At 44.9% G+C, this 22,920-nt stretch overlaps 1 protein-coding gene and 1 long non-coding RNA gene across 2 annotated transcripts in view; one reads left to right on the top strand and one right to left on the bottom strand.

Annotated features, from left to right (window-relative positions):
* Positions 1-1,066: 1,066 nt before the first annotated feature.
* Positions 1,067-3,735, bottom strand: LOC127599843 (uncharacterized). The gene is made up of 3 exons (XR_007962194.1): positions 3,667-3,735; positions 1,257-1,346; positions 1,067-1,159 (listed from the first exon to the last, which is right to left on the bottom strand). It is a non-coding gene; the product is annotated as an uncharacterized LOC127599843 (long non-coding RNA).
* Positions 3,736-13,811: 10,076 nt separating this feature from the next.
* ppip5k1a (diphosphoinositol pentakisphosphate kinase 1a) overlaps positions 13,812-22,920 on the top strand; it is a 61,064-nt gene continuing 51,955 nt past the window's right edge. Inside the window, exons 1-5 of the mRNA XM_052064058.1 lie at positions 13,812-13,906; positions 17,330-17,839; positions 18,280-18,475; positions 22,558-22,648; positions 22,750-22,835. Of these exons, the coding sequence (XP_051920018.1) occupies positions 17,696-17,839; positions 18,280-18,475; positions 22,558-22,648; positions 22,750-22,835 (517 nt within the window). The 5' untranslated portion in view covers positions 13,812-13,906; positions 17,330-17,695. The remainder of the gene's footprint in view (positions 13,907-17,329; positions 17,840-18,279; positions 18,476-22,557; positions 22,649-22,749; positions 22,836-22,920) is intronic.

The raw sequence follows: 22,920 nt of genomic DNA, 5'->3' as shown, positions 1-22,920 counted from the left end.
ATAAGTTAAAACTACTTGCCTTGTGGGTGGCCCGGTAGTCCAGTGGTTAGCACGTCGGCTTCACAGTGCAGAGGTTCCGGGTTCGATTCCAGCTCCGGCCTCCCTGTGTGGAGTTTGCATGTTCTCCCCGGGCCTGCGTGCGTTTTCTCCGGGTGCTCCGGTTTCCTCCCACATTCCAAAAACATGCGTGGCAGGCTGATTGAACACTCTAAATTGTCCCTTGGTGTGAGTGTGAGCGTGGATGGTTGTTCGTCTCTGTGTGCCCTGCGATTGGCTGGCAACCGATTCAGTGTGTCCCCCGCCTACTGCCCGAAGACAGCTGGGATAGGCTCCAGCACCCCCCGCGACCCTAGTGAGGATCAAGCGGTTAGGAAGATGAATGAATGAATGAATACTTGCCTTGTGAGTCATTGTGTCAAGTATAGTACATACATGCAACTATTAATACATGCAAGTATTAATGTGCCTCCAAGTAATAGCCATTGGGGTTTTTGTAGAGGACATATTTTATGAAACAGCCTAATAGGCCCCATCATTGTGCTGAGCGCAAGTCTTGTGCAAAATGCGGTCTAACTGTGCACATGGGTGGAATTTTATTAGTTTTGGTATTTTGGTAGACTGCACGAGTAGAATTGGTCATAACGTGGCACCAAATTTGCAAATGCACCGAGAGCTGTGGCAGATCCAGTGAGACGTAGAGCCTCCACCAAATTTACAAGCAGGCCGAAATGACCATTGCCCTGGCATGAAAATTATTACGCGCCTATTTTTACCCAGAGCATAGACAACGTCCCGTTACCAAATTGCCGGACGAGTTGGGGGGCGAGGCAATTCCATGTGCCGAAATGCCCAGGAAGGTGCAACACAGCCCAAACACTAGACTGGACTTGCACTGGCCCAAAAATGAAGTTATGCCTGTTTTCACGCTGAGCGCATGTCACCACTCTAGCAAATGTCTGTACGGTTTATCATTTAAGGAAAATAATTTGGGAAAAGGGAGATAATTTTTCATTTACTGTTCAGTCATTCTGAACTTAACTCAAACACACACACACACACACACACACCTCAAAGTGGCATGGAAGTATTAATGTGCCTCCAAGAAGTGGCCGTTGGGGGTTTTGTAGAGGTATGTTCACATTCAGCATGTCTGCTGGGTCTATTTCAGGGAGCCACAAACAACATACTGTAGAATCGGAATTACACTACACAAATAAATGAATTGAAAGCTTTGGAAATGCAGGAGCTTTTCTTACCAAGGAAAGAGCTGTCATCATACATGTAATCAAATGATCCTGAGATTACATTTAGACAAGCACAAAGATGAATAACCCACTTGATCATATCTGAAATAAGAGAAAATTTGAATTAAATGTGACATCTGCACACAAAACACAAAAATTGGCTACATTGCTATATATCGTGAGGTAGTGCTGTTACCCATCCTTTATAGAGCAAATGCATCACGTCACCAGCGATTTCTGTTTCTACTTTGTTAGTCTTGTTGTTCTTTACATATTTTTGTTAAGGATTTTATTTATGACTACGTTTATGGGATGCCATCACTATACAGTTCGTCCACGAACTGTTACACTGCTTTAGTGTCAGTCCCATACAAGTCCAAACATTTTGCCAATCATGAATCTTTTACACCAGAGGTTCTCAAACAACTTATGTTTGGACCCACATTTTACTCTTATTGAAAATTCATGACCCACTTTTGAAGAACAATAAAGAACATGTTTTGTTTAAAAAAAAAGCTTCTAAAAACACAGTGTATATTAGATTTGAAGCAGAGAGTGTGTGCATGTGTGTGTGTGTGTGTGCGTGCGTGCGTGCGTGCGTGCGTGCGTGCGTGCGTGCGTGCGTGCGTGCGTGCGTGCGTGCGTGCGTGCGTGCGTTGGGGACAAATTGTTCAGGCTGCTCTCTGTAGTGGCCAAACTGTTAAACACAGGTTAAATCCCAATGAGGAGTTAAGCATGAGTAGCCAGGTAATAAAATGCCGAATGCAATGAAAAAAGAAAAAATTGTGAATGTCACGAAAAGAAAATATATACAGGTATATCATTCATTCATTCATCTTCCGAACCGCTTTATCCTCACAAGGGTCGCTGGAGCCTATCCCAGCTGTCTTCGGGCAGTAGGCAGGGGAACCCTGAATTGGTTGCCAGCCAATCGTAGGGCACACACAGACAAACAACCATGCACACCCTCACTCACACCTAGGAACAATTTAGAGTGACCAATCAACCTGCCATGCATGTTTTGGAATGTGGGAGGAAACCGGAGTACCCGGAGAAAACCCACACAGGATGGGGAGAACATGTAAACTCCACACAGGGAGGTTGGAGTTGGAATTGAATCCGGTCCCTCTGCACTGTGAAGTCGATGTGCTAACCACTTGACTACTGGACCGTCTAAAAAATATCAGTAAAATATTATTTCTATCCAACAGGCTTGCTGCACACAAATGGAAAGAAAATGAAGAGCTTTTGACCCCTTTTTAATTGTGAATTTGAAAACAATTTGGCGGATTTCAGCCGTCTGCATGTTAATTCTTCAAGTTGTCCATTGGTCTCCATAAAATATCTTTTTTTTTTTTTTCAAATGTATGATTAACACAACTGGCTTTCTTCTATTCTGTACTTGTTCAGGTTGAAACTGAAAAAAGTGTGTACGTGATGTGACCTGGATGTCACCCCAGCGTTTTGTATTGAAGTGCTTCTGTTTGAGCTGGAGTCAGACACAGAGGGCCTTTCAGAAAACATGTTTCAAACCTAGAGGGAGTGACTGTCCAGGACTGAGACATGGCCTTGTGTGTGAGCAGCAATGGTGGCACACTTCACACAGGCCTCATTCATATTCCTGGGCGAGGTCCACTCCCAGACAGCCTGGACCTATAAGAACAGATTTGTTCTTCTTGAAGTCTACATTATTGCAGCTTTGATGACATCAGGACTTATGTAAACAAAGTCGGTCCTTTCCCTCAGTTTCCATCACTGCGGACATTCAGGCAGGAAACTTGAAAAAGTAGAAGACATGTTGGGAGGAGTTGTTGGCCACAGACGGAGTCATGATGAGGCTTTGATACACTTGTGCTCATGTGACCACACGTGGTATAGCATTCAGCGGGGCCGTCTGTCTACATTACAAGTTGTTTTCAATTTACCTCCATTAATAATCGTTAGTGTGACTGGAAATTAAACAATGAAAATACTTGTACATGTATAAACAATATAAAGAATGGTGTACAACTCAGTACTGTACAGTATTCACTTAATTACCCATCATTGAAATATGCAGAGTACATGTTTTAAAATGTATTTTGGCTCGGATTCATCTGATATTCAGGTAACAAATGGAGTGATTTTTTTTTTTTTTGTACACCAGTTTGGATTTTGTTGTACTGTTGCAAAAATATTTGATTAAGATATACAGATTTACTGTCTTTATTCATCCTGTGAGGGATGCCAAGTTTCTACTTGTTTTCCGACGCTTGATGAGACACAAGAAATGTACTTTGTACTCAGGTGCAAAATAGTAACTGACATAATTTTTTAACCATAAAAGTAAACTGAATTTGTCCGATAGTCCTTTTCATTGTATACACATTTCTCCATAAAACAGTACAACAAGCACACCTTGTGAAGAAGACAAGTTACACACCTGTTGAAGAACGTTTTCAGCTCCAAGTCAGACTTTTCTTTCATGCTGTGCCTTTGCCTCAGGTAGTACATTCATTTTAGAGTTATTTTCAAGATCCTCCTCTTTGTTTTCAAATCTCTAAATAATCTCGCGCCATCTTACCTCTCTGAGCTCATCCGCCCCTACACACCTGCCCGGCGCCTCAGGTCTGTGGACCAGTCTTTGTTAGAAGTACCAAGAACTAAACTGAGGCTCAGAGGGGATCGAGCCTTTTCTGTTGCTGGTCCCTCTCTCTGGAATGACCTCCCACTGAACATTCGGCAAGCCTCCTCGCTGCCCATCGTTAAAGCCCTCCTCAAAACCCACTTGTATTCTTTGGCGTTCGACTCAGCATGATTTTACTGCTTGGTGCTTTCTACCGCCTTTATTACCATTTCATCTTACTGTTTATTGTGTATGTTAAATCGCTCCATGTACAGCACTTTGTATGCAGCGATGGCTGTTTGAAAGTGCTCTATAAATACTCTTGACTTGAGTACTCTCGGTTGCAAATAAATACTAGCTGTCATTTTTGTGTGGAGTTTATATGTTCTTCCCAGGTTTGTAACCCCTTGTAAAACTGCTGTAGATCCTTAAACTCACTTGTATGTTGAGTTTGTTGCCTTGTTTTTTAGTATTTTGTTTGTTGTAGTCTATAATGAATGGTTTACCAGTTTACCAATATTACCAGACTTTGCCCCTTACCTCACCCCCCGCACCACTGCTATTCTTGTCACATCCCGCCTTGATTACTGCAACACTCTCCTCTTTGGCCTAGCTCAAAAGTCCCTCCATAAAATCCAGCTGGTTCAAAACGCCTCTGCTCGCATCATCACAAAAACATCTTCCCAGCAGCACATCACCCCCGTTCTCAAACAGCTCCACTGGCTCCCTGTTCAACATCGCATCAATTACAAACTGCTTCTATATACATACTGTACATATATGGCCATCCACAACCTGGCCCCTCCTTACCTGTTGAAGTGTAATTTGGAATTCCCTCTCTATTCCTGTAGGTGGCCTTAGAATGTCCACCTGGCGTCAGTGACACGATTCTATTCTATATTTGCGGGTCAGGGAGAATTCAGCTTCTGCTTGTACTTAAACCAAAGAATGTAGTGTGAAGTCTGGACCCTATTTCACTTGGTTGATTAGCAGCCCCCGAGGGTTTTCCTGGCCCCACCAAGTCTGGGGCCCCCTCCACGGGACATGTTTTTGCAGTTGGTCCTCATAACCCGAGGGTTTTCCTGGCCCCACCAAGTCTGGGGCCCCCTCCACGGGACATGTTTTTGCAGTTGGTCCTCATAACCTTTGGTCTCCTCCGGCCACACCGGGTCAGATGACATGTTACTTGCTTTGTTTCTGGATTTGCATGAGAGGCGTACCTCCCCGCCTCTCATTATCATATTGTCTCTATATAATCTCATGAATGTGTTTCTTCGGCGCGGCCTGATAATATCTGAGACTCACAGGAGCCAGAATCGATTCCACTCTGACATCGGTAGAATAAAATCTTTTCCCAATCAGCCGTGGTCCCTGAAGTGCTCATTCGTCGGGAAACAGCCACCGATCACCGAGTGTTTTTGAAGACCAGCGAAGCAGCAAACACCATATACCACACTGTCCGACCTTCTCCAGGTGCAAACCCCATCTGTCTCCCTCAGATTAGTGATGGGTCCATGAGGCCTCATGAGGCGTGTCGACACACTGACACACTGTGTTGATACTGTGCTGATACTGTGTCACTGACCACTGCCACCTGCTGGACCTTCAAGATCCCTGCATCCAACCCACTCAACAGACTGAACTGACTGATAATTTTTTTGTATATTGAACATATAAAATATACAATTCGGTAATAAATTGGCAAAAAGTGAAGGTAAGATATAAAAAAAGGAAAAGAAAATAGTCATCATCACAAATATGTGTTCAAAGGAGTAGAAAGAAGTAAAAAAAAACCCTAGAGTCCTACCCCTTCTTATATATGAATTGATCATTTTTCAAAATAGAAAAGAAAGTCTACATATCAACAAATGCTTTTACCCTTATGTATGCTGTACTTATACATTTTTACAACTTTAGGTTTGTATATACAGTACATACTCATTGGAGCACAAGTATATGTCGATTTTCTCATATTCATAATGGATGCTACATTTCATTAATATATTAAATAATCTCATCAATGTATTCCTGATGTATTGCTATATTTCATGGGTGTATCGAATTTATTAGCTTAATTCTGATTTGTGTAGTTGTCTTGTACTACTCTCAAATTCATTTTTAATCTCAGCAAGAGAGTTACTCATTTTACTGGTCCGTTTCAGAATCATTCCACAGATTTACACCTATTACAGATACACTCCTTTGCGTGATGTTTGTTCGTGTTTTGGATTTTTCTGTATAGGTTAGTACCCCTTAAATTGACAACTTTCTCGAATTTTAAAAAGCTTCTGGATGTTTTGGCAAAGGAGGTTATTGTGTGCTTTGTACATTAATTGGGCGATTTTGAAGTCAACCAGGTCATGAGATTTCATTGTTTAATTTGATAAACAGTGGATTTGTGGGTTCCGTCTATTTGGAGCCAGTGATTGTTCTGATTGCTTTGTATTGTAGTTTTAAAACAGTGTTTTACTGGCATTTCCCCATATTTCCACACACTAGGTCAAATATGGAAGTAATAAAAGTGTGTACAAGGATTTCTTATTCAGCACATCCTTAGTTTTGGGAGGATCCCTATGGTTTGGGATATTTTTCTTTTATTATCTATTATGTAGCTGCCAGCACGGTTTTGCATCTACAACTGTTCCAAGACATTTTCATAAGGTCATTCATCGACTTGATGAAGTGTATACAATATCATTCACATCCATGCATTCATTTTGCAACATTCAATGTGTTCAAATAATGTGAAGATCATTTGAATGAGGATGCTTGTGGGCTTTTATTTCACAAATTTTTATTGAGAAAAATAAGATGCTCCAATGTTTTAAACTTCAGCCTGTTGCGTCTTTTACAAGCGATTTCTCCTGCTGTGGAGAACACACGCTCACAAGGGACGGATGAGGCTGGCGTACAAAGGAACTCCTTTGCGAGGTGGGAGAGGTTTGGGAAAGAAGTGTGTTGGTCCTTCCAGTACAGCTGCTTCCTGGAACCTTGATTGTCAAACATGGAGTGGAGAGTCAACCAATAATTACTGATTGTCAATTAATCATCAACATAGCAACCGTGAAAAGATGAGAACGTTTGTATACCTGGCGTAATACCGGGTGTATCGCGAACTTCATTCTCATGCTTGGCCCGATAATGCCTCAGCATGGTGGAGGTGCTTCTGTTGGCGAATTGACTTGGCAAATTTGACATTTCACCTGTAATGAAATGTGAATAAGTAGTAACTAAGAGTTACCTTGAAATGTATTCGGATTAGAATGGTACAACACGTCAATAATCTGAGAGGCACTCGGCGAGTGCCTCTCGCCGAGAGGCTCTCGGCGACAGAAGGCGATTTGAATAAATAAATAAATAATACCTTATTCTCCAGGACATCAAAATGGTCCCACACGGCGGATGATTTGCGTCTCTGCTCCATAATCGGCAAGGAAGGCAAGGCACGAACACGAAGTCTGCACTGACACGAGCTTCGACAAGCGAGCGTGAGTGAGGTCTGGCTTGTTTCGGCAGGTGTTCCTTATAAACACTGTGTGGCGGGCTTTTGCTGCGTCAACGCCCTCTGCACTGAGTCGACGCCCCCTGGACTAAGTGGCGCAGCCTGTACTGTGCCAAGCAGCCGATGCAGTCTAAACTGCACCGGTGCAGTTCACGTGTCAATTAGCAGCCTGGACTGTGTCAACGCAGCCGATGTGTCAATTAGCAGCCTGGACTGTGTCAACACAGTCGATGTGTCAATTAGCAGCCTGGACTGTGTCAACGCAGCCGGTGTGTCAATTAGAAGCCTGGACTGTGTCAACGCAGTTCACGTGTCAATCACGTGACGTAATGAGCCAGCACATGCATCGACACGTGGTTTGCTCTGTGAGCCCGGCGCATGTGTCAATGCATCGGTGTTGCTGGACCCATCACTACCTCAGATCCTCGTCCTCCCTCCGCCTGTCAGTGCCCCCTGCCCGCCTGAACACTTTCTGTCACGTTGCGAGGTGGTGGTGGACACCAAAAAGCAGGCAGGAGGGAGGGGCAGACCCGACACTGAGTGTTCGGGCTGGGAGTCCTTTTAAGGCCCTAATTACTTATGACCAACAGGTGTGCAGCTGCCGGGGGAGCCTTATAGTGCCACCTGTTGGTCCCTAAACCGAATCATGACAGGAACAACCTACCTCCGGACCTCCAAAACTTCACACCTCTTTCCACTTTCAAGTCCCGTCTAAAAACACACCTGTTAAGGATTGCCTACAACACATAGCTCTTCCATTTCCTATGTTTTTATGATTGTATGTCCTGTTTTTTTTAATATAATATCTCGTTTACTAATTTTTACATTGTATTTTCTTATTGTCTGTACAGTGTCCTTGGGTGGCATGAAATGCGCTTTTAAATAAAATGCATTATTATTATTATTATTCTGCATTCTCTCTTTACCAGAACAGAGGACAGTAGCATAAAATAAGGAACAAGCACCCCATAACCCTGTATTGTACTTTGTGGATATGTTTTTGTCGGATTATATCAGGCTGTATTATATTTCCATTCCATGAATTCACTCCAACAATTTTATTTATCTCCAGTTACGCAAATCGTTCAAGAAAGAGAAAACAAACGTTTATGTCCCGGAATAAGCCGGATAGGGAAGGGTCTCACATACAGAGAACAAGGACAAGATGTTTGCAGAAAAAGGTTTATTTATTGATATATATATACTGTATATATAAACTAAGGGTGTGGAAAATAATCGATATTAATCGATACACCGATGCGCACGTGTGCGATCCGAGTGCATCGGCTCATTCACTGGGTACGACGCGATTGACGGGTGAAATCGCGATTCATCACGATGCATTGATGGGTATCGGTAAAATCCGATTCAAGCTCCGTTTTATTCATGTTAAACGTCACCTATCTGCCCTTTCCTAGGCGCAATGAATGCACCATCATTGCTTTGCGTTTTGTGTTGAATACGGACGGTAGCCGTGCGTCACATACAGTCCAGTACACAACTAGCGAAACATTATGGAAATTAGCGCAAGCAGCATCAAGGAAACTACTATATGTAATGCAGCCGCAACATTCAAATCTTATGTTTGGAAATACTACGGCTTCGAAAAGAAAGACGGAAAGCTTGATAAAACCTCCGTAATTTGCAAGGAATGTCGCACTAAGAAGCCATACAACGGCAGCACCACAAATATGCAGACCCACTTAAAACGATGGCACCAGATCACCGACAAGTTTCCCTCCCGCTCCCCCGCTTCCCTGCCCAGTTCCTCGTCGGACACCGGAGAAACTCTTGGTAAACCAGGTCAGGATCAGAACAAAATTGCCTCTTATTTTGGGAGTCCCCTTGCAACTCACTGTGACCGCGCAATGGCTATAACTAAGGCCACTGCTTATTTCATATGCAAAGACCTCCAGCCTTAGCGTGGTGGACAACGAGGGTTTCAGACAGCTCGTGCACGTTTTGGAACCCAGGTATAAAATACCAGACAGGTCTGTGTTCACTTACAAACATATTCCCGATGTGTACAACAAAGTGAGATTACTGTGTCGCTGAACAGTGCGCAAAGAGTTGCACTTACAGTGGATGGGTGGACATCGTGCGCTCTCTCTCTCTCTCTCTCTCTCTCTCTCTCTCTCTCTCTCTCTCTCTCTCTCTCTCTCTCTCTCTCTCTCTCTCTCTCTCTCTCTATATATATATATATAATTCATTCATGAATGAATATTATTATTATTATTATTATATTTCATATAAGATACTCAGTGAGAATCGTCTGTTTGTGTCTACACTATAGCAACAGCTGTGAGTCTCAGGTGCCAAATTGTTTACATTTTCTTTGCACAAAACCCAATTGTGAAAGGGCTTAAATAAGTTGTTTTACAAGTTCTACTGTTTATAAGGAATAAAGTGGTATCCTTTTTGTAATACCATACTGAATTCCATCTTTTTAAAAGCTTTTTTTCTTTGCTTATTTGCATCATGTTTAATTGCACAATATCGCAACAAATTGCATTGTATCGTCCATCCATCCATCCATCATCTACCGCTTATCCGGGGCCGGGTCGCGGGGGCAACAGCTTTAGCAGGGAAGCCCAGACTTCCCTCTCCCTAGCTACTTCTTCCAGCTCTCCCCGGGGGATCCCGAGTCGTTCCCAGGCAAGCTGGGTGACATAGTCTCTCCAGCGTGTCCTGGGTCTTCCTCGGGGTCTCCTCCCGGTGGGACATGACCGGAACACCTCACCAGGGAGGCGCTCAGGAGGCATCCGAATCAGATGCCCAAGCCACCTCATCTGGCTCCTCTCGATGTGGAGAAGCGGCTCGACTCTGAGCCCCTCCCGGATGACTGAGCTTCTCACCTTATCTCTAAGGGAGAGCCCGGACACCCTGCGGAGAAAACTCATTTCAGCCGCTTGTATCCGGGATCTCGTTCTTTCGGTCACGACCCATAGCTCGTGACCATAGATGAGGGTTGGGACGTAGATCGACCGGTAAATTGAGAGCTTCGCCCTTTGGCTCAGCTCCTTCTTCACCACGACAGACCGATACAACGTCCGCATCACAGCAGACGCTGCACCGATCCGCCTGTCGATCTCCCGCTCCCTCCTACCCCCACTCGTGAACAAGACCCCAAGATACTTGAACTCCTCCACTTGGGGCAAGATCTCCTCCCCGACCCGGAGGGGGCACTCCACCCTTTTCCGACTGAGGACCATGGTTTCAGATTTGGAGGTGCTGATTTTCATCCCAACCGCTTCACACTCGGCTGTGAAACGCTCCAGTGAGAGTTGGAGAGCCCCGTATGAAGGAGCCAACAGCACCACATCATCTGCAAAAAGCAGGGATGCAATACTGCGGTCCCCAAAACGGACCCCATCAACGCTTCGGCTGCGCCTAGAAATTCTGTCCATAAAGGTTATGAACAGAATCGGCGACAAAGGGCAGCCTTGACGGAGTCCTACCCCCACTGGAAACGATTCCGACTTACTGCCGGCAATGCGAACCAAACTCTGACATCTGTGGTATAGTGACCGAACAGCCCGTATCAGGGGGTTCGGTACCCCATACCCACGAAGCACCCCCCACAGAACTCCCCGAGGGACACGGTCAAACGCCTTCTCCAAGTCCACAAAACACATGTAGACTGGTTGGGCGAATTCCCACATACCCTCAAGGACCCTGCTAAGGGTGTAGAGCTGGTCCACTGTTCCACGGCCGGGACGAAAACCACACTGCTCCTCCTCAATCTGAGGCTCGACTTCCCGACGGACCCTCCTCTCCAGCACCCCTGAATAGACCTTACCAGGGAGGCTGAGGAGTGTGATCCCTCTGTAGTTGGAACACACCCTCCGGTCCCCCTTTTTAAAAAGAGGGACTACCACCCCGGTCTGCCAATCCAGAGGCACTCTCCCTGTTGACCACGCGATGTTGCAGAGGCGTGTCAACCAGGACAGCCCCACAACATCCAGAGCCTTGAGGAACTCCGGGCGGATCTCATCCACCCCTGCGGCCTTGCCACCGAGGAGCTATTTAACCACATCGGTGACTTCAACCACAGAGATAGGAGAGCCCACCTCAGAGTCCCCAGGCTCTGCTTCCTCCAAGGAAGGCGTGTTGGTGGAGTTGAGGAGGTCTTCGAAGTACTCTGCCCACCGGTTCACAACGTCCCGAGTCGAAGTCAGCAGCGCCCCATCCCCACTGTACACAGTGTTAGTGGTGCACTGCTTCCCCCTCCTGAGACGTCGGATGGTGGACCAGAATTTCCTCGAAGCCGTCCGGAAGTCGGCTTCCATGGCCTCACCGAACTCTTCCCACGCTCGGGTTTTTGCCTCGGCGACCACCGAAGCCGCGGTCCGCTTGGCCAGTCGATACCCGTCAGCTGCCTCTGGGGTCCCACAGGCCATAAAGGCTCGATAGGACTCCTTCTTCAGCTTGACGGCATCCCTTACTGCTGGTGTCCACCAGCGAGTACGGGGGTTGCCGCCACGACAGGCACCAACCACCTTACGGCCACAACTCAGATTGGCCGCCTCAACAATAGAGGCACGGAACACGGTCCACTCGGGCTCAATGTCCCCCGCCTCCCCCGGAACATGGGAAAAACTCTGTCGGAGGTGGGAGTTGAAACTCCTTCTGACAGGAGATTCCGCCAGACGCTCCCAACAAACCCTCACTATACGTTTGGGTCTGCCAGGACGGACCGGCATCTTCCCCCACCATCGGAGCCTACTCACCACCAGGTGGTGATCAGTTGACAGCTCCGCCCCTCTCTTCACCCGAGTGTCCAGAACATGCGGCCGCAAATCCGATGATACAACAACAAAGTCGATCATCGAACTGCGACCTAGGGTGTCCTGGTGCCAAGTGCACATATGGACACCCTTATGTTTGAACAAGGTGTTCGTTATGGACAATCCGTGACGAGCACAGAAGTCCAATAACAAAACACCACTCGGGTTCAGATCGGGGGGGCCGTTCCTCCCAATCACGCCCCTCCAGGTCTCACTGTCATTGCCCACGTGAGCATTGAAGTCCCCCAGCAGAACAAGGGAGTCCCCAGCAGGAGTACTCTCCAGCACGCCCTCCAAGGACTCCAAAAAGGGTGGGTATGCTGAGCTGCTGTTTGGTGCATATGCACAAATAACAGTCAGGACCCGTCCACCCACCCGAAGGCGCAGGGAGGCAACCCTCTCGTCTACCGGTGTGAACCCCAATATACAGGCACTGAGCCGGGGGGCAATGAGTATGCCCACACCTGCTCTGCGCCTCTCACCGTGAGCAACTCCAGAGTGGAAGAGAGTCCAACCCCTCTCGAGAGAACTGGTACCAGAACCCAGGCTGTGTGTGGAGGCAAGTCCGACTATATCCAGTCGGAAATTCTCTGCCTCACACACCAGCTCGGGCTCCTTCCCTGCCAGAGAGGTGACATTCCATGTCCCAAGAGCTAGCTTCTGCAGCCGAGGATCGGACCGCCAGGGTCCCCGCCTTTGGCTGCCGCCCAGCTCACATAGCACCCGACCCCTTTGGCCCCTCTCATGGGTGGTGAGCCCATGGGAAGGGGGACCCACGTTGCCTCTTCGGGCTGTGCCCGACCGGGCCCCATGGGTGTAGGCCCGGCCACCAGGCGCTTGCCAACAAGCCCCACCTCCAGGCCTGGCTCCAGAGGGGGGCCCCGGTGACCCGCGTCCGGGCAAGGGAAACCTAGATCCATTTATTTCATTCATCATAGGGGTCTTTGAGCCGTGCTTTGTCTGGCCCCTCACCTAGAACCTGTTTGCCATGGGTGACCCTGCCAGGGGCATAAAGCCCCAGACAACTTAGCTTCTAGGATCATTGGGACACACAAACCCCTCCACCACGGTAAGGTGACGACTCACGGAGGGGGCATTGTATCGTATCGGATCGCATTGATTTGAACTTAATGTGTATCGAATCGTATCACATTGTGACGACGGTGAAACGTATCACATCGTATCGCCAGAAAATTCCATGTATCGTTTAAGTATCGCATCGCTGGCAGTGGATCGAGATGTGTATCGAATCGTCCTCAGTGCTGAGATTCACATCCCTAATATAAACTAATTTCATAAGCAGTAGTACAGTGGCTTTCTTTGAGACAAATGCAACTCAATACAACTGAATAAACATTGAATTTTCACTTCAGGGGTTAAAATGATCCATCCGTGTTCTATTCACTTCTAAAGCCTTCGTGCTGTTCTAAGTCTCAGATGACTGAGTGAAAAGGTTGCCATTCATTTATGACTTGTCCCTCAACCGGTCGCCAGTTAGCAACAGGATATTATTATTTGTACATTATCAATAAGAACGCTAGAGGCCGCAAACGCCCTTCCGCTTTCGTACCCGGTGATTCTTGTCTCCTTTCGTCGGCGTTGATTGGCTACTGTGTTTTTTGTGGAACGCCTTCTGGATGTTTTCCTCCGGTCCTATTGGTTAGTTTAAACCTTGTTTTATGTCCTTTAGCAGAAAAAGTAAGATAGGTTTCACATGCAAAGTGTCAACGCAGGAAATGACTTTATCGCATGACGGTCGAGTCTTATTGTAAGTTTTTCATTTTTTTTAATTGAATACCTTAACGGAATTATTGTTGATACGCCGATAACGATGTGAATTATAATAAAAAGTCACGGTTGCTTATAATGTCTCCGTCAGATGCCAAAAATAGCTTTGTGAAATGTTTACATTCCTGACTCTGCCGAATGCTATGATATGCTAAGCGTTACCTACAATATTAATTGCGACAGTGATAGGTATTGCCTTTTAAAACAACTACCGAGAGTGAGGTCGGTTGCTATAATATGATGACTATTGCCTTTTAATGTCCAAACGAATTACTGACATGTCTCACACATCGATGAAGTCATATACCAACGTAGCCTACCTGTAATTATCAACGAGACGACGCAACCGCGGCGACGTTAGTAGTTGTCATCCTGTCTCGTCCATCAAGGTGACATCTTCACTATTCAATGCAACTAAGTCTATGATATTTTGCCGTTTTGATATTATATTGCGTTTGACACTTGGCATTCCTTAAAAAACAGAATCCAATTGCAGATCAACACAGGTAGAATCTGTCAGAACCAGCGAGTAGACATGCAGTTTGCGTACAACAGCCTAATATGATTCATTCACGATTGAGAATATGACATGATCGTATTGGATTCCACTTCGTGCGCTGTTTACCAGAAGCGCCAGGCTTGTTATGTAAAGCGAAGGGTGGCCCTGCACAGCAATCTTAGAAAGCATTGTCATTTTGTCACTATTCTGTGGAATTTAAAACTCATCTGAGAAAAAGTCAACGAGAAAGGATTTTAGTCCGGTTTGGTATGTGGTGACTTCCAGAAAGAAAGAAAAAAACAACTGTCTTATAAAATTAGGTTATAACGGAAACTATATATTTATATTACACCTACTATTATTGCAATTGTATTATTTACATTATTATTGTTTTCTATCTCTGCTAGTAGCATATTGTGGCAGGTATAAAAGAATAAATACTTTTCAATTGTATGGCAAAAAAAGGCGGCCCGGTAGTCCAGTGGTTAGCACGTCGGCTTCACAGTGCAGAGGTACCGGGTTCGATTCCAGCTCCGGCCTCCATGTGTGGAGTTTGCATCTTCTCCCGGGCCTGCGTGGGTTTTCTCCGGGTGCTCCGGTTTCCTCCCACATTCCAAAAACATGCGTGGCAGGCTGATTGGACGCTCTAAATTGTCCCTAGGTTTGTGGTTGCGAAAGGTTGTTCGTTTCTGTGTGCCCTGCGATTGGCTGGCAACCGATTCAGGGTGTCCCCCGCCTACTGTCCGAAGACAGCTGGGATAGGCTCCAGCACCCCCCGCGACCCTAGTGAGGATCAAGCGGCTCGGAAGATGAATGAATGTATGGCAAAAAGTACAACAAACCTGTGTAATTACCTACTGATATTCATCCAATAGAATAAGTCATGGCACCCTGCAAATACATAATTTTCATATCCAACTATACATGCCCAGATTTCACACTAAGTGCATTTGTGACAAAATTGAGACAAGAGCATTATTTCAGTATGCATGCTTTCCTGTTATTTTTGTTGAGGAATTTATTTACCCTAAGGTTTTTCTATTGTAAAATAGGTGCCTTGGCTCCATATATTGGAAAACACTGATCAAATCATGACCCTCCTTAATAACAACTCGAGTTATTACAAAACAAGTTTTATATGATGCACAGACTAAGATGTGTCATAATTCATATTCAATAGGGATTGAGGAGTGACTATTGAGTGTATTATTACCGAATGAGCTCAATTCATGCAGAAAGTAACATCTTCATCCCTTCATTCATGGGACGTTAGAAAACACAGTTCTCATCTTTTTGAGTGTAAACGACTCCACAATTTTCTTCAACTGCAGTCTTTCACCTTTAATTTGAGGGTATTTTCATCCAATTCAGCGTTTGCCATTGGAGTTATGACAGTTCATGTATGACTCCTGTTTTTTAGCGATTGGAGGGACGGGGGGGCAACTAGCAGCATGCTAGCATCGCATATCCTCAGGTTAAGCCAAGTTTCCATGATAATCAATACACCTCGGTCTTTAACATAGCAATACTCAGCAAGTTGTATTTTCAAGTCGTTTGTTTTATGTAACAGGGGTTTGAGCTGCACAACATATTGAAAAAAATATTGTCATCCCGATAATAATGGCCTGCAATTGACGAGTTTATGTTAACTGTTTTGTAAAGCGCTTTGTTACAGCTGCCGCTGTTGTGAAAGCGCTATATAAATCAGCATGTATTGTATTGTATTGAGTATGTAAAAAAAATATATTCACGATTATTTTTATTGAGATTAAGTTCAGAAAAGATTGGTTTCAAAACATAGTATGTCCTCAACTATTGAAACCACTACTCAAAACTGTAGTCATGAACTCATTCTGATTCATCCCTGCACGTTGAACAGTTCATCAGAAATGGAGCAGCCATATCTTAATTTTACATTACACAATGTTACATATTGTAAGACAAAAATTGCCTCTAAAATAGCCTTCGTCCTCCTTGCCTTTTATAAAGCTGCTTCACAGAACAACATGAGTTCAGAGAGCGAAAGGCAGGTTCCCAATTTTGACGTGTCCAAAGGACGTAACTTTAAATAGAAGTTTGAGGAATGTAAATTATTTGTTGACAAGGAAACTCGTTCCCCATTGGATACCGATCACGAAGATTCTGTGAAAAAAATTTCGGTTTTAGAACTGCGACTAGATCTTTCTTCAATCATTTTCTTTCGGTTAATTTCTATCCCTTTATTATTCAAAAACAATGACATTGCTTCAAGGAGACACTGCAGAAAATGCACGGCCAACTTATGATTCAGTTACTCTGTTGGTCTGTAACATTTCAGTAAACGGGGATTTATTTATTTTTTCACCAAGGAAAAGCAGCATACGGAATAAATGCAAGATAATCACTAGTCACGTTAACATAGAAAATCAGGCTATGTAAATAAAATGGCAAAAACATACTATGAACTCATGGCATTTACATTCCCGTGACTTTCTCAGAACGTTACAGGTCATTGCTGTCTTGGAGTTTTTAAACAAAAAACCTTTGCCTTCGAGCTTGTTGGCACAAATATATTTGAGTGCTTCTGCCGTGCGCTTTTCATCGGCTACTCTCACATAGTGACGAACGAGATCTTGTGTGATGCGAGAAGTCACATGAAATCATCGGAAAAATATGTAGAAAAAGCATCAATTTATGGTTTTATGAATCAGTATCACACTATAAAAAGGAAAATCTCATTGATTTTTTTCCCCACAACTCAGCCCAACAACAGATTGAGAGTTGCGAGTCTTGAAGACTATGACGTACCTCTTTCCTATTTTTGAAAAACATTCCTGCTTCTATTCGAGCTCGCATACTCGCTTCAGAAAACTGCCAATGTGACTTCCCAAATTATTAAGATGTATTGCTCTGTTTTCCTTTTAGAACTGTCAGCCTTTCATCATCATGGAAGAAAGAGATCCAGAGATAACTCCCAATGGGTTTCAAGTCCCAAGCAAGTGTATTACAATCTCGGTCAACTGAATGAAGAATGACAACTTTGACTGACAGCTTTGTTGCAAAGGACTATTGAGACCTATTGTTCCTTACCGCTTCCCACATTTGAAACTGAATGTTTGAGGCCTGTTTTTCTTTTCGACTTCCCTCCTCACCAACCCTGCTGTCCAGCTCAGGCAGAGTGGAACCCTTTGTGTCCTCTGGCCTCGTGCCCTTCCATCGGCGGCCTGCTCCAGTGGTGCGGTGGTGTACGATGGCGCGGTGGGACGTTGTGGGCTGCCGCGGGAGACTGTGATGTCCGAGCCCAACAGCCCGGGCGAGAGCCGGTGTGGCGCTCCCAGATTCTTCGTGGGCTGCGAAGACGATGAGAGCGAGGTCTTGGAGGATAGCATAAGAACAGACATGGAATTATATGAGGATGACGAAGACACAGACTCTGTAAGGACCTTCACACAAACCCTTAAATTAAGTACAAACTTATTTGATTACATTTAGAAAGCAAGCGTTTTATTGGCAAGTTATGTCGTAAAAGCAAATCTATTTCCACTCACTTAATCTTCTCACTGGAATTGGTGATCTTGTTTCAATGATGTGCCATGAAAATTACAATCGTATGAAGAGGGTTTTCTAGACTTAAATGCAGTAGATATACTGCCTACTCGATGGGATCTTCTAGGTATATTAATAATGCACCAAACCAAAAAGTGGTGGGATATTATCAGTGTATTAATAAACAGCAGCGCACCAGAACCAAAAGGTTTGTTTTTAAAATCTCTCTCTCTCTCTCTCTCTCTTTCTCTCTTTCTCTCTCTCTCTCTGTCTCTGTCTCTGTCTCTGTCTCATCCTGCCCCCCCCCCCTTTTTTTTGTCACCCTTCAGCCACCTGAGCAACAGATTGTTGTGGGGATATGTTGCATGATGAAGAAGTCAAAGTCCAAGCCAATGACCCAGATTCTGGAGAGGCTATGCAGGTTTGAGTACATCACCGTGGTCATCTTTCCAGAGGACGTCATTCTCAATGAGCCTGTGGAAAACTGGCCCCTGTGTGACTGCCTCATCTCCTTCCACTCCAAAGGTGCGTCTTCAACAAGGTCACGGTCAAATACATATACAGTTCGACACATAAACGTGAATTACCATCGGCGGCGGCTGTGCAGGGTGGTGGCACAGAACAAAACGGTGTGGCTGCCTTATTTATTCAGATACGTGATTGTAAATCATCTGCTCAAATAATTACTTAGCATTGCGGATCATACAGAGAAGTGTCTTGCTGCTCGATCATATAGACCAGCTGATATTAAAAAATAAAATAAAATAAACTAAAAGAATATGCAAGTCTTTGGCAAAATTGTTTACTGTGACATACAATTGTTATTTAAATGGAACAATCACAGCAGAAGGTTAATTAAGTGTGAACATATGCAATTTTAATACCTGTGTGTATTTGTTCCACAAAAAAAGAAAATTTTGACTATTGTTCCGGTATCTGAAGCAGTTTAACATAAGGGATTGTTTATATTGACATTTTAAAGCATTAAAAAAACCCATCTTATTCTGATAACGTACAGTAAATTAGCTTATATATATTAGGGATGTGAATCTCAGCACTGAGGACGATTCGATACACATCTCGATCCACTGCCAGCGATGCGATACTTAAACGATACATGGAATTTTCTGGCGATACGATGCGATACGTTTCACCATCGTCACGATGTGATACGATTCGATACACATTAAGTTCAAATCAATGCGATCCGATACGATACAATGCAATTTGTTGCGATATTGTGCAATTAAACATGATGCAAATAAGCAAAGAAAAAAAGCTTTTAAAAAGATGGGATTCAGTATGGTATTACAAAAAGGATACCACTTTATTCCTTATAAACAGTAGAACTTGTAAAACAACTTATTTAAGCCCTTTCACAATTGGGTTTTGTGCAAAGAAAATGTAAACAATTTGGCACCTGAGACTCACAGCTGTTGCTATAGTGTAAACACAAACAGACTATTCTCACTGAGTGTCTTATATGAAATATAATAATAACATATATATATATATATATATATATATATATGAATCTATAGCGCAAGATGTCCACCCATCCACTGTAAGTGCAACTCTTTGTGCACTGTTCAGCGACACAGTAATCTCACTTCTTACTTTGTTGTACACATCGGGAATATGTAAGTGAACACAGACCTGTCTGGTATTTTATACCTGGGTTCCAAAACGTGCACGAGCTGTCTGAAACCCTCGTTGTCCACCACGCTAAGGCTGGAGGTCTTTGCATATGAAATAAGCAGTGGCCTTAGTTATAGCCATTGCGCGGTCACAGTGAGTTGCAAGGGGACTCCCAAAATAAGAGGCAATTTTGTTCTGATCCTGACCTGGTTTACCAAGAGTTTCTCCGGTGTCCGACGAGGAACTGGGCGGGGAAGCGGGAGGGAAACTTGTCGGTGATCTGGTGCCATCGTTTTAAGTGGGTCTGCATATTTGTGGTTCTGCCGTTGTATGGCTTCTTAGTGCGACATTCCTTGCAAATTACGGAGGTTTTATCAAGCTTTCCGTCTTTCTTTTCGAAGCCGTAGTATTTCCAAACATAAGATTTGAATGTTGCGGCTGCATTAAATATAGTAGTTTCCTTGCTGCTGCTTGCGCTAACTTCCATAATGTTTCGCTAGTTGTGTACTGGACTGTATGTGACGCACGGCTACCGTCCGTATTCAACACAAAACGCAAAGCAATGATGGTGCATTCATTGCACCTAGGAAAGGGCAGATGTGACGTTTAACATGAATAAAACGGCGATTGAATCGGATTTTACCGATACCCATCAATGCATCGTGATGAATCGCGATTTCACCTGTCAATCGCGTCGTACCCAGTGAATGAGCCGATGCACTCGGATCGCGCACGTGCGCATCGATGTATCGATTAATATCGATTATTTTCCACACCCTTAATATATATGTACACTGTTATATATAAGAATAAATTTTCAATTGTATGGCAAAAAAAGGCGGCCCGGTAGTCCAGTGGTTAGCACGTCGGCTTCACAGTGCAGAGGTACCGGGTTCGATTCCAGCTCCGGCCTCCCTGTGTGGAGTTTGCATGTTCTCCCCGAGCCTGCATGGGTTTTCTCCGGGTGCTCCGGTTTCCTCCCACATTCCAAAAACATACGTGGCAGGCTGATTGAACACTCTAAATTGTCCCTAGGTGTGAGTGTGAGTGCGAATGGTTGTTCGTCTCTGTGTGCCCTGCGATTGGCTGGCAACCGATTCAGGGTGTTCCCCGCCTACTGCCCGGAGACAGCTGGGATAGGCTCCAGCACCCCCCGCGACCCTAGTGAGGATCAAGCAGTTCGGAAGATGAGATAGAGATATATATATATATATATATATATATCATATATACCGGCTGGATAGCTCAGTTGGTAAGGCATCGGTTTGGCATACGGGAAACGGTGGTTCGAATCCCGCTTGGGGCAAAAATGAGCACATAACACCATCCAGTGTTATGGATGGTGGGCAAGATCCTTCACGCTAATGCCTACCTCATACAATGATGAGAGACAATAAAACGAATGACATGCCGGCTCAGACGTCGCCCGGCCAAACAAGGTCTGCGTCAGGTGCTGGGTAACCAGAGCACCTTGATGAAAAATGGGCTACTGGAACAAAGCGGAGATGGGCGAGATGCGATAACACGGCTCTGTTGGAATGCTACTACTCAAGCAACCCTAGTCAGAGGGGTTACATGCAGAGAATCTGGGCTAAATGGTTACTTCGAAACCCACAGTCACGGTTGACCGCGAAACAACTAGTAGCTCAGTGTTCCAACATCCACAAATGGCAACTGCTGTCACAACTTGAGATTGATGAGGTACAAGGCAGGTTCCATGGTGAAGGGCCCCAGGCTGCCAGATCAGAGGAGGTCATACAAGAGATTGGGAGGCAAGCCCCAATGAATGCAGATGATGAGAATGGGTGGCCAGCCCCAATGAATGAAATGCTGAGCGAGGCAGCAACTGACCTGAAAGCTAAGATCATGGCGAGAATGAAAGCTGGGCAACCTAGAAACCGATTACAACGGCTATATGAAGTACCATCTGAAAGTCTCATAGAAAGTGTGAATGCAGCACTGAGGGCGATCCCTACCGTAACGATCACAGAAACCAATGAGCTGATATACGCTTCAGCATCAGTGATCCTGGAAAAGACCATGGAAAAGACGGTTGGAGGCTAAGATCAAGGCGGCCCGGAAAGATGTGAGTCAATTGACGCAGGTCCAGAGAGGTGTGATGAAAAGGCCGATACCCGAGAGGTACATCCAGATGACCATACCTGAAGCACTCGAAACTGCCAAACAAAGGCTCCAAGCCTTGTCCAGTCGCCTAAAGCGGTACACGAAAGAGAATGAGGCCAGACGAATAAACAGGCTGTTCGCAACACAACCTGCGAAAGTGTACGCTCAGTGGCAGGGTCCTAAAAGGTACTGGAAAGGCATATGGGAGAAGGAGGTTGCACATAACAGCAGTGCACAATGGCTGGTGACCCTGAGAGAGGAGCACAGCAACCTCCCTGAACAGAACCCAGTTACCATAACAGTGGCAGACATACAGGAAAGAGTCTCAGATATGAAGAACTGGACAGCACCAGGCCCGGACATGGTCCACACCTACTGGCTAAAGAAACTCACAGCAGTCCATGAGTGCCTAGCAGTACAAATGAACCAGCTGCTGAGGGATGGGACTCACCCAGAAGGGCGAACGATCCTGATCATGAAGGATCCCTCAAAGGGTGCGGTCCCATCCAACTATCGGCCAATAACCTGTCTCTCCACAACATGGAAGCTCATGTCAGGCATCATTGCGGCTAAGATAAGTGGACACATGGATCAATACATGAACGAAGCACACAAGGGCATTGGTAGAGATACCAGAGGAGCCAAACATCAGCTCCTGGTTGACAGAACAGTCGCACAAGACTGCAGGTCAAGTACACACACTCTATGTACTTAAGCCCTCCTCGAATTTAAAGGTTTTGCCTTAAGATGTCATATCAAATTTGTTCGAACGTGTACTGAAGGACTTTTGTCAAACCAGTGATCACTATATTAAGTGTTAAAAATTACTTTTGCTTGCAAATCAGGATTTCCACTCGATAAAGCAGTCAGCTATGCCAAACTGAGAAATCCTCTCCTCATCAATGACCTCAACATGCAGTACTACATACAGGACAGGTACAGCTTTTCTATTCATTTCCAGTGTTGATGTTGAAAAAATGAAGCATTGAGAAAGCAAATGAATCTTTTTTTGACCTGTTTCCATCAAATTCTGGCAGGAGAGAAGTATATCGCATCCTGCAAGAGGAAGGGATCGATCTGCCACGCTATGCTGTGTTGAATCGTGACCCAGATAAACCAGATGGTGAGTATTGAGCTCACATTGGCACTGACTATATTCACGGTAAAGGCAGTTAACACAAAGGGAAGGTCATGAAAAGTACTGTAGA

Source organism: Hippocampus zosterae, chromosome 4 (genome assembly GCF_025434085.1).
Source record: "Hippocampus zosterae strain Florida chromosome 4, ASM2543408v3, whole genome shotgun sequence".
NCBI classification, from domain to species: domain Eukaryota; kingdom Metazoa; phylum Chordata; class Actinopteri; order Syngnathiformes; family Syngnathidae; genus Hippocampus; species Hippocampus zosterae.
This window is presented reverse-complemented; position numbering and strand designations above follow the sequence as displayed.